This window comes from Gambusia affinis, linkage group LG03 (assembly GCF_019740435.1).
Source record: "Gambusia affinis linkage group LG03, SWU_Gaff_1.0, whole genome shotgun sequence".
NCBI lineage: Eukaryota > Metazoa > Chordata > Actinopteri > Cyprinodontiformes > Poeciliidae > Gambusia > Gambusia affinis.
The window spans coordinates 14,266,055-14,278,158 of record NC_057870.1 but is presented as its reverse complement, the minus strand read 5'-3'; the positions used below and the strand labels follow the sequence as shown (position 1 = coordinate 14,278,158).

The following is a 12,104-nucleotide window of genomic DNA, read 5'->3' as shown; positions in this document are numbered from 1 at the left end:
TCTAGGTACTAAAAAGAGCTAACCTTTAGTCCTCCTCACTGAATAATTTACACACAGAAGAATGCTGTTGTTTCCCACAAACTGGTAGCGCTGAGTTATGGTGCCTTCTCTGATTGGAGTTTTGGGTTTCTGACCAGTCAAAGTGGATTGGGCTGAAAAATCAGAAGGTTTTTGTCCCCTGACAATATCTGTATGCGTCTCCAGTCATATTAGGCCTAAAATATTTTACATAAAGACTTGTGCTGTTATTTTTAATCAATTTATGAACAGTGGGTGAATTAACATGTTTTGTGCTTCATTGTACTTACATTGACTCTTTACTTTCACCCACAGGGCAATGGGCAATCTGCAGCAGTCATTGGTTTGTTTCGAAAAACGGCTGGTTGTGGCACATGAACTCGGGGAGTGCAGTGGCAAGGCACAGGCCTACGGCGAGCTTGGTGCACTCCACAGCCAGTTAGGCAACTACGAGCAGGCCATTTCCTGCCTGGAGCGTCAGCTGGCCATCGCTCGCGACACCCAGGACAGACTACTGGAGGGCGATGCCAGCTGTGGCTTGGGTGCTGTGTACCAAGCTATGGGAGAGTATGAGACAGCCCTGCGGTGCCACCAGAGTGACCTGGAGATCGCAGAAGAAGCAGCCAGCACCACACGTCAGGCCCGGGCCTACGGCAACTTGGGTCTTACCTATGAGTCACTCGGAAACTATGAGCGAGCGGTGGTGTTCCAAGAACAGCACCTTAGTGTGGCGGCTCAGACTAATGATTTGGCTGCCAAGACGCTGGCCTATGGCAGCTTGGGGAGAACACACCATGCGCTGCAGAACTACTCACAAGCTGTCATGTACCTGCAGGAAGGTGAGTGAGCAGAGGGGAGCATGGAGAGGGTTGCCTTTGTTGCCTGAACTGATAGGCTTAGAGTTTCTGAATTCATGAATATGAAATTCTGAGCCTATTTATTGCTAAGCCTTTGCCACACTTTTATAAAGCTGTGCGCATGTGTTTGTTTGTGTGTCTGTGTGTGGACGCATGTGCGTGTTTTTTTGTGCTTATGTATTTATGTGATATATGCGCACAAGGGGATTTTGTGTGAGCATTGTGCATCTGTGTTTGTCTTCAGAGCTGCATAGGTATAGCATTTGAGTATGTCTGTCTGTGCAAACCTACCCAAATGCTCTCAAAGTATTTCTCCTGTTTACTGCTAGATGCTCCCCCACTCCCCCCTTCTCTATCTTCCTTCTCAGAGCTGCCAAAATAACGTTGTCACACACAGGCTGACAGAATCCTGCTTCTCATGCTTCACTGTTCCCTTTTAGATTATAAAGGGAAGGATAAAAACCTGCAGCTCGACCTCTCAAAAAGGACTTATTTTAGAGATGGTGCGTGAAGTTTTCATTCCTGAGGTTCAGTTCAGTGGAACCTGTCTATGTCCACACTAGGCATTAAGAATGGGTGATGCAGACTTAAAATTTTATCACAATCTTTTCTGGTGTTCATTAGAATGATGACAGATGTGGTGGTAAAGCTTGTAACACCTTACTGTCAAAAAATAATAAATTGCTTATTTGGATGAGACGGTAAGAATTATGGTACAATTGGATGTAAAGGTAATGAAATATTCTTTATATATATCAAGTGTGTAGAACATTCATTTGAACTGATTTACAACCTGGTCCACATTATTTCAAACACGGGCTGCTGAAGTTTCACTGTTAGCACGTCTGGCTACTGGATGTTAGTCTATCCTCCATACTGCTATAAATAGCAGAACACTTTACAGTCTTTCTGCTGGCGTCTCATTAAAATGTCTTTAACTGAATGAAACCCTGACTTTATTAAATCTCTTGGTAACACTAACAACTCCATGCCTCGTCCGCACAACCATGTTCAAGGGTAGGCTTTCTGCTCAAGTCCTGTGAAAAACCCAACCAGTGCTTGAAACTGAGAAAACTGGAGCCTCTCTAAAAAAAGATTTCTACATTTCACCCTGCAGAGAGAAAATGCAGGACGACAAACCCCCTTCCATCTCATCCCCATCTTTTCTTAGAGTTAGCTGAGTTTGCTGTGGCCCACACACTCACTGCAGGCCCGCTTGTTGAGCTTTAATAGAAACAAAGACGACAGGCCATTCTGTCTCCACCCAGTCCCAGTGTTGTCCCCCCACGCTGTCCTTGTATTTTTTCCTCATTTTGGCTTTGAACAAGCACAGTGCCTTCACTATCCTTGACAGCCAATTATTTCTGGCCAACCTACCCAAGCAGAAAAGTTGCCTTATTTTTTCTCTCAGTAACTACTGCTCTTATTTTTTTCCTTTTCCTGGTTGTTTTTGTGTTTTGGAATAGAGCTAGAGAGAAGCTTCTCTGCAGCTACAGTTGAAATTATTTGACCTTCAAATCGCTGAGTGTTTGTGTATGTTCAATGGTTATTCTGTGTTCTCCTATAATGACTAACCTTCAGTAGGCAGCATAAAATCATAGAAAGGTGCCAAGGGGTTGTAGAGCTACTCTAGTGTTTTTCTTGTAATGACATGGTATGTTAAACAGTGAGAGGTCTTTCACACCAAGATGCACTTAGCGATTAACATGATCGATATGGTCATTAAAACAGTGTGGTCATTGTGCCAATTTGTGACTGTTTTACAGTTTCCTCATCGTTTCTTTATTGAATACCCAAACAAACCATCCATATTCAGGAACAAACTATGATATAAAGCACTTTTTTAAAAAGTAGAAACAAAAATGCATATAAAGCATCAAGATAATTACGACCTAAACATATAAATTCAACTTTTGGTTTGATGTTGAAATCAGTTTGACCTATCAGATTATGTCTAAGTTGGTAAAATTTTAGAGAAAATAAAAGAGAGAAGACCAAACAAACATCTTTCATAGCTTTTACCAAGTTCTTACCTTTCTTAGTCAAGAACTTTAGTGTGTTGCATCCAATTGTATGAAAGATATGAAAACCTTTATTAAACTTAATCCTTCAAATCTGTTTGCTAAACTCTGTTTATTTGATTTCTCATGACCTAGAAAGTTGGAATGTCTACATAAAAGGTTGGCTAATGTGAAAGTTATGAAAATAAAACGGTTTTCAACGGGATGCACTGATCAGAATATTTTGTAAAACTGTGATCTGGCCGTTTCTAAACTTATACCTCATTACCTTAGTGATATACAGAGTGGTATACATACAGTGATTGATGCGTTGTCATCAGCTTATATTGCCTGTACATTTGGAAAGTGGTTTTCCAATATGACTCAAACATGGTAGAATTAGGTGTGATGTTACTCCTGAGTTGGAGTTGGAAAGGCAATTTGAATGCATTATCTGGATTGTTGTCGAAACCTCGAACTGGTCTACTAAACAAGCAAAAATTCACAACTATGTTATCCTAACCAGAAGATCCCACAGCTAAGGTTTCCAAGTAAACATTTAGTTTTCTACAGTTAAGACAAGTTATAAACACAAAGCTGGATATTTGGCTGCTGTGGCTGAAGGAAAGGTCCAGATATAAAGAGTTAAAAATTCAATGAAAACATTATCCATGTGATGGTTAAGCTCAGGTTTGGATCAATACTGCTCTGGACCTCTGTAGAAGGCAGGAACAATTCCACTATTAGAGGGAAAAATGTGAAGAATAGCAACTCAACCGCCCTTAACGACATCAAATATCCACAGAAAGACCTTTTTACGACCCAGTAATGCAACTGAACATGAAATCTTGTTCGGGAGCAACACAGAGAAATCTTCCAAATACACAAAACGGCTGCGAAAATCGTTAAAAATCGGGTGTCCACATTTTTCTTGAGGCCCTGTTCCTTTCTGCATGGGAGTTTGGAGTTTTTAAAACAGATCATGCTTGAAAATTTAAGGAAAGTTTTATCTTTAATTACATGGATTTCAGAAATCAGGTCAGTTTCTAGCTATCCTCAGCACTTCTGAGCAGCAGTCCTCAAACTTTTTAGGTGCCTGCATTTTGAAGATTACAGCTTAAACAACTGAAGATCAAATTGCCCTGAGTTAACACTGTTTCATGTTTGGTCTAGGTAAAGATCAACAATGACAGAACCTTGTAAAAGTATTCAGAACCCTGGAATGTTTTCACATTGGGTACCATTACAACCACAAACTTCAGTGTTTTTTTTACTGGGATTTTATTTGATAGGCCAGTACAAGTTGGTGCAGATTGATCTCTGGAATAAAAATTATGCATGTTTTTCAGATATGTTTTCAGCTACCTTTCTTCTGATACAGGTAAATGAAATCTAGTGCAACTAATTGCCTTCAGAAGCCACTTTATTAGTAGATGGGGACCGGTGGTGTGTGATTAATCTCAGCAGTCAGGTTCATGAAGACCAAAGCACATGGCAAACAGAGCAGAGATAAAGTTGTGGAGATATTTAGAGAGTGGTTAGATTATATACCAGTATTGTAAGCTTTAAAATCTCAAAGCTGTTCAAGGGATCCTCTAAAAAGTGGAAAGAGTATGCCACACATGTCCATCCATCTAAACTCAAGGCCAAATTTAAGCAAGGCAAACCTCAATGAGATACAACCAAAAGGCTTAGTATAACTTTGGAGGAGATGCAGAGATCAACATCTTGAAAGACTGGAGTTCTTTTATTTAGGGGAAAAAGTTAAGCTGGTCCTAAATAAAATGGACTAAAGTTTGTGGTTAACATTTTGAAAAAATATGAAAAAGTTTTCAGAGTTTTGAATACTTTTCAACTCTTGGTCCTTATGTGATGAGCAGCAACCTGTATGTGAGAATCCCTGATTCTGTAGCTCTGTAGCTTTCTTTATTTCACCACGCTCGCAGATATTTGAGGCACTTTTTTCATCTCCACAGTCCAGCACAACAGAAGCAGCGCTTCATCCTAGTGAAAATCGTGTGTGCCGTTATCCCCATTTTCCAACAATAACCACGCCACTGTTCGCTGTTCCACATGTGGTCATGATCAAAGGGCAGTTTGTCGCCATGTGTGTTGAGTCCGTCCTCGCTGCAGGTTATTTCTCAGTGGCACCGTGCATGCGCATGACATGTGCATGTGGAAAAGACCCTGAGGTGTGTGTGTGTGTGTGTGTGTGTGTGTGTGCGTGTGTGAGCCCTGGGGCAACCACAGTGGATCTCTCCCCCAGCTGTCACGCAGCCTTTAAAGTGTTCTCCAGTTGCTCTTCAGGGTGCAGCCAGCCACGGCCACATCCTCGTGTCAGCCGCCGCTACGTGACTGTGCCTGCCGGGCGCTCCAAAGGCACGCGTCGTGACAGTGACAGACACTGAAAGATACAAAGCGGGAGAAGACAGAGGGAACGAGGGAGCAATAGGCAGAAGAAGAAGACGACTTTGGAAAAATGAAAGAAGGATGGCAGGCAGGCGGAGGGAAAAGACAGAGAGCACTGAGTCATAATTCACATGTATTATTTCACTGTCAGCTGGAGAATAAAGAAAACATAGAGTTGGTTGACATTCAGGCTTGATCATAAAGAATCTATCACAGAGCATCTCCAAGAAAGAAGGATTTTTTTTTATTTCATGCGGGTGTGCGCTGTAGGATGTATGTGCGTGTGTGTGTAGATGAAAGGCTCAGAAATGGAGTTGAGAAGAGCGAGAGGTGATGCTGTCAGAGAATAAAAAGGATAATTTAGATCTGTTTCCTCTCTCTTGCTCCATTGCCTAATGAGCCCTAAGCAGTGCAGAGTCACTGCTAGCAGTGCCACCACAGGGAAGATGAAACAGGTAGAAGGTGAAGGGGGGCGATGGGGAGGAGGTAGCTGGGACAGAAGCTCAAAGATGAGAGGAGTAGGTACAAGAGCACAGCAGATGCATGGGGGAAGAGGACATGCAGTCAGGCTGAGGGAGGGTGTGTGCAGAGATAAGGAGAGAGGAAAGACCGTTGCAGGCTCGCCTTCAAAGGCTGCCGACTTGCACGGCCATGAAGGAGCCATGAAGTCTACGCCCGCTTGGTGTGCTGGACTCGCGGAATAGGCTGCCATTTTCAGGTCACACTCTCTGTTCTCGGCTTATCTGGTCCAGCCACAGGCGGGTTTTTTTCCGGGAAAGCGGAGAAAAGCGGACTCGGGACTAGGCCGGCTTGGCCTATTTTTTTCCCCCTCCTCTCTTTGACCGAAAGCGCGTTTCGACCTGTCACACAGCCGGGCGGAGAGAATGGACTTCCAGATTCAGAGACCATGTTAACCAGGAATGTGCATGAGAAATAGCTTGTTGTAAACTGTAGCAGGCTTGCTGAGCTTTTAGCACCTTCTGGGTGATGTGTGGCTCAGGCACTGCCTTTTTTTTTTTTTTTTTTTTTTTCCCCCCATCATTTTCCTGCACAGAGGGGCATTTTCATCTCTGTAATTGGGCAGAACCGGGTTCTCGGCAGGCAGAGCGAGAACACATGCAAAGATGTGATATCGGCCTTGCTGCTTGACAAATTAAGAGTGAGAAAACAAACTGTGTGCTCTGCAGATGATTTCACTCGGCACAAATACCGAACAGTCACACCTAGGCATACAACACCGATCAGCTTACAAACAGCTTACATCTATAACACCTATATTGGGTTTAAGTGTCATAACGATTGAAAGATTTTAGTGGTTTATTTGAACTGTTCTTTTCAATATATCAGGATAGTTAGTATTTTAAAAAATATATAAAAAAACAAGAATGGGAGGGTTATGTTTAAATTGTCTGTGAATTATTTTTTTTACAATACATTCATTAGCTTTTTACATACTAGTCTGTTGGTTCTGTGACATTTTTATTTCTCTGGAGAATTCATTTAAATTGGCTGATTTTGTGACATGGTTCCAAAGGTTTAAGGTCAGGACCATTAAAGATGATTAATGTTAACCTATTTTGACAATCCTAAAACCAGCATAGATGAATTTTTGTCCTTAGGAAACAATTCTGTTTAGACAAACCATCCAACTGTGAATTTGTAGCTGGTTTTTCTTTTATTTCTTCTACTTTCTGCAATAACACCCATATCAGTGACAGTGAAACCCTCAGAATGATGCCACCATCACCATGTTTGACAGTTGTTACACAATTCTTAGGTTTTTAAAAGTAACTCCTGCAAGCATATTTATGGTCATTGTGGCCAAAAAGCACTTTTTGTCCCTCATCTGACAGTATGTTTTTTCTCCATAAGGCAATTTGATTATTCATTTTAGCAGATTTTTCCATGGTTAGATAATCAATTATTATCAAATCTAATTTTATGGTAGTTCTTTGTGATTCTAATGATAAGAGGAACACCATTCATCCAAGGACGACCAATGAAGAAGCGATGGGGTTGTATGTGTATGTTTGATCCTGTTTAAAGTTTCTACCATTTGTGGATTGATGAAAATCCATTATAAATCAAAGCATCTTCTTGTTTTAAAGGTTTGATTGTAAGTTTAATGCACCTATGAAAGCAAGCAGCATTAGGGCATCATTTAAAACAAAAAAAATGTGTACTTCTGACTGTGCTTGTGTATATACTCCTCTGTCTTTCTAACACTAACAATCTCTCAAACAGAGTATCCCAAAGTAGACTTCTGCTGTGTTTGCATAAAGCCCATTATTCACCCATCAATGTGCTTGCAAATATTTGTCGACGCCTTTTGTGATACCCTTCAAGCAAGCATTACACGCGTATTTGTGTTTGCTCAGCCACTCAATCCTTCGCATTGATTACCACGCAGTCCGATTAGAGCTACCGACGCTCTCCCCCTTCGCCAGAGGCGGGTGCATGCTTAAAACCCGTTGCACAAGCCGTTTCATACAACTGAGGCCAAATTTCCAAACCTGTTCGCTGTCAGAACAGCAGTACCACGCTACGCTTACATCTGTTCATCACAGAGACGCACAAGAGCCACTCTACTCTGAATGTTTTCTGCTCCGTGCTCCGTCTTCTCATCTGCCGCCGCTTCCTCTCCTCCTGACAGGCCTGCGGCTCGCGGAGCAGCTGGCTCGGCGCGAGGACGAGGCAAAGATTCGCCATCGTCTCGGCCTCTCCCTGTGGGCCAGTGGGAATCTGGAGGAGGCCCAGCATCAGGTAACACATCTCTCTCTCAGTCTCTCTCTCTCCGTCTCTCTTTCTCTGCTTCCTTTGAGTCACCTTGACTCATTTCCTCCTCATCTCCTCTACCTGGACTCCTTCCAGCAAATCCACCCCCATGTAGTTAAAACTGACCTCCAATAAGCCCACATCTGTTGGCTTAGAGGTTGGCTACGCTTACAAATGAGAGGTGGAGGTAGATGTCCAAACACATAAAAGGTGGGAAATAAGCTCTCAGTAATAACCTTATGGTGATAGAAGGAGCTCAGAGGAGAGGAAGGGGAGCATGAACACGGCTGCTGGCAGTATGCTGAGGAGTCTGCATAGCTGGTAAACGCTGTCATTTCAGCAGACGGGCGACAGATGAGTGAAGTTTTTTTCTTTTCTTTTTAGATCAGTGTGCATTGTCACAGGAGCCCCAAACCTCTGTATTGCACACACATTCACTCCTCTTCAGCCCACTGCCCACCTGGCAGGCATGGAATATCCCCTTAAACATCTTTCTCTCTGTAGTCTGTCCACACAGTGCAGCTCAAGATTTAATTTTTTCCTCTTGGCTCGCGTATCCACACACAAGCCTGACAGCGAGCCAGCCAGCCAGCCGCGGTGGCTGTCACATGTGTCTGCAGGGATGTTTTTCAGCTGCTTTCATTTTCAAAGATCTAGTCCAAAACACTCTTGTTATGATACACGTGCACAAATACCATCATAAGTGACCCAGATAGCTTTCCTTTTTTTTTTTGCTTTTTTTTTTTTTTGCTTCATAGTCCCTGCATCATAGTTTTCAAAAAAGGAAGTTTGTCTGTTTGCAATTATCTGAAACAAGAGCCGGGAAAGCGAGACCAAACTAACGTGGCGACCGGAGCCTGTTTGCTCAAGTGTGAGTCATATTGAGGAATTTGTGTTCAATTAAAGCAAAATATTATTCTTACAAGTCAGTGCAACATATTTTCCATTGCATGTATCCTTCCCACTTTTTGTCATGTTACCACCTCAAACTTAAATGTATTTGAATAGGTTTGCATGTGATGGATCAACAAAAGAGTGTTGCATATTTGTGCAGTGAAAGGAGGAGGATCCATGGGTTTCATGTTGTATATTTGTATTCAGCCCCTCTGAGTCAATAATTTGCAGATCCACCTTTGGTTGCAGCTACAGCTTCGGATCTGTCAGATTTTGTCTCTAACATCAGTTTTTAAGCTTTGCCACAGATTTTTATTTAGATTTATCCTGGTCCCATCGATCCAATCCAGATTCCCTGTTTATGTTGAAGTAATGCGTCCCTATAGCATGATACAGCCACTACTGTAGTGGGATTGGATATTTAGGGTATTAGTAACTTGCCACTCTACCTTACAGACCTGGTTTGGGGAGTGTTTTACTAGATTTGCAGATTTGCATTAGTCTTTCCATAATCTGATGATGGGTTGAAAATTGTTCTGTTTGATATTCTGACTTTGGCATATTGTGTATAAACAAACGCTGCTTTAAGCAACTTTATCCATGACCTGTCTGTAATGTTCCTTGATCTTTAGTTAACTTTATACTAGGGTTAAATCACACTGTTTCCTGTTTACTGATTTTGTGACTTTTACTGAAGGCAGCTGGTTGCAGTACTTTCCATTTAGGTTGCCAGTGTTAAAGGGGTAGAATACAAATGCCACGGCACACTTTTCCAGATTATTACTCATAGAAGCATAATTTTCTGTCCACTTTCCTACCATGTCCTACTTTCACATGTAGCTCTTCAGTCTGATCTCCTTGTTGGAGCTAAAATCCTTTTCCTTCATATATATCAAGTATTTTTATTTTCTGTTGCCTGTCGGTTTGTACTGCTTGAGGTGAATCAGTGGTGGAAGAGGACACTTCTGTCCTCAGAGTATAAATCAACTGATTATTCATGAGCTGGACTGTCGGTACATATAACCTTGGTAAATGATCCCTTTTTATACCATAGCTGTAAACGCCATACACTTAGCTTCCTGATGCAAACCACAGGTGTAGATTGGGAGTCCTTGAACTCGTGTTGCTTATCCGAGATATATTTAAAGTCTATTGTATACTATCGCCCGATCTGGGAGCCTACTGTTCACCATGCCTCTGTGATTGACATGTCCTGATTTACATCAGCTATTTCCACAGCTCCTATTCCCTCTGAGATGGGCTCACATTTGTATCCCTGTGAGTTTGAATCAATACATTTGTGCTTCCTTTAATATCACAGGACTACTCTAGATTAAGCCAGTATGTCTGAATTTATCTGCTACAGAGGATGAGACCTCCCTAGAGAGCTTATTTTAGAAAGGGGAAAAAAAAATCATTAGAGGGACGTGTGTTGCAAGTTCTGCTTATATTACTGATTCAGCATGACATTGACATTCACTCTACATGTCAGATAAAAGCCACGTTGTGTCACTGACAGTAAAATAAGAGAGTGCAATCTGAATAAATAGTAGCACTTTGGCAAGCTGATTTATCATAGAATATATATGAATATCAGTGAAATCCCCAATAGCTATCCTGTGAAATTTCATATGTCAAGAAAACCCGTTTTCATTTTAATGTATTCCAAACAGCATTCTTCCTCGGAAAAATTATATATAATATATATATATATATATATATATATATATATATATATATATATATATATATATATATATATATATATATCCAGATTCCCTGTTTATGATGAACTGATGCATCCATACAGCATGATTCAGCCACTAGCATTGTGGTATTGGATGTCCAAGTTATAAGTTAATTCTTGTGTTTTTCTTTTCAGTTGTAACTAGTGTTTTGGGTCTTAATATGTAAATAATTTGATCAAAGTAGAAGGAGTTTTGTTGCATGATGCCTGCGCAAGACCTTCCTGCTGCTTTCCCCAAACACCATCAGCTTTTTTTGTGTGTTTTTAACATTCGTAGAATTAAGATTTCTTAAAGGTCAAAATATGTTTCAAAGAAAATCTGTGTGCTATGAAACGACAGATAAAGTTTATTTATATAGCACTTTTTACAGATAATAATATCACACACACAAAAAACCCATTTTAAAATAAGGAATTGTGGACAATGCAGGTGACGCTCTTTCTTTACTGAATGGACATGCAGTAACTAACAGAAAACTCATCCGGGGTGTAACTGGCAACTAGCTTTTCTGTCTGATGATTTATGGTGTCCCCTGTGTGGTCAGCCATATTTCCCATATCAACACACCTACAGAATCCAAGACTGTTGTTTCAATATGTTAAACTAAAGTTTTTAAATCAATGATCTATTTAAGACTTTTTAAGTTATTGATTTAACATGTTTCTGTTTCATTTGGTAGAAAATAAATAGAGAATATTATGACATTAAAATTGGAGCAAGAGATGGCAAATGCAAAATACTGAAACCGCATCAAGCAAGAGAGAACCAAATGTAACTTTCATTAATCGAAGCTATCCTAGCACATTAGCTGAATCAACAGTAACTTTTTAAATTTTGAATAGTGCAACAAGCCTTTAAGTCACCGTGCACAAACGAGAGTATGTGGAAATGTAAAAGTGTGGTGCCTTTGTATGTAAAATGTATTCACAATCTAAAATGTCTGAGAAGAAATTGAATTCCATTTTAATAAAACTATTGAATTTATAAGGAAATAAGTAATTGATGGACTTCTGCATGTTCTGTGTAGAATATCAATGAGAAGCTTGTCTCCAAATTTTCAAAAGCATGATGGAAAGATTTTGGTCCTTTTCTTTGTTACAAAGGAGTCATAAGGTATTCTCTCCTTACGAACTTAAAGGAGGCTTCAGCATCTTGTTGAAGTAAACCAACACCTTGATGCTGGAGAGATCCTGACAAGTCATCTCTGGGCAAAGTTATTTAACACTAAGGTGGCTCTATCTTTTTATGACAGGAAAAGAAAGAAAGAAAAAAATCAGATAAAAAAATCTCGCACATATAAATGATAAATGACAGTAGATTGTACACGCCACAGACTTGTGCATTTGAGCGTTCACAGCTCTGATGGAGAGAAGAGGAGGCAGAGCTCTTATTGTACATTGAAG

The 12,104-nt window shown here is 40.7% G+C and overlaps 1 protein-coding gene across 5 annotated transcripts in view; it reads left to right on the top strand.

The window, feature by feature from the left end:
• LOC122827864 (tetratricopeptide repeat protein 28-like) overlaps positions 1-12,104 on the top strand; it is a 234,225-nt gene that overhangs the window by 202,384 nt on the left and 19,737 nt on the right. For all 5 annotated transcript variants that reach the window (XM_044110943.1, XM_044110942.1, XM_044110941.1 and 2 more), the window contains 2 exons: positions 334-857; positions 7,938-8,047. In XM_044110943.1, the coding sequence (XP_043966878.1) occupies positions 334-857; positions 7,938-8,047 (634 nt within the window). The remainder of the gene's footprint in view (positions 1-333; positions 858-7,937; positions 8,048-12,104) is intronic.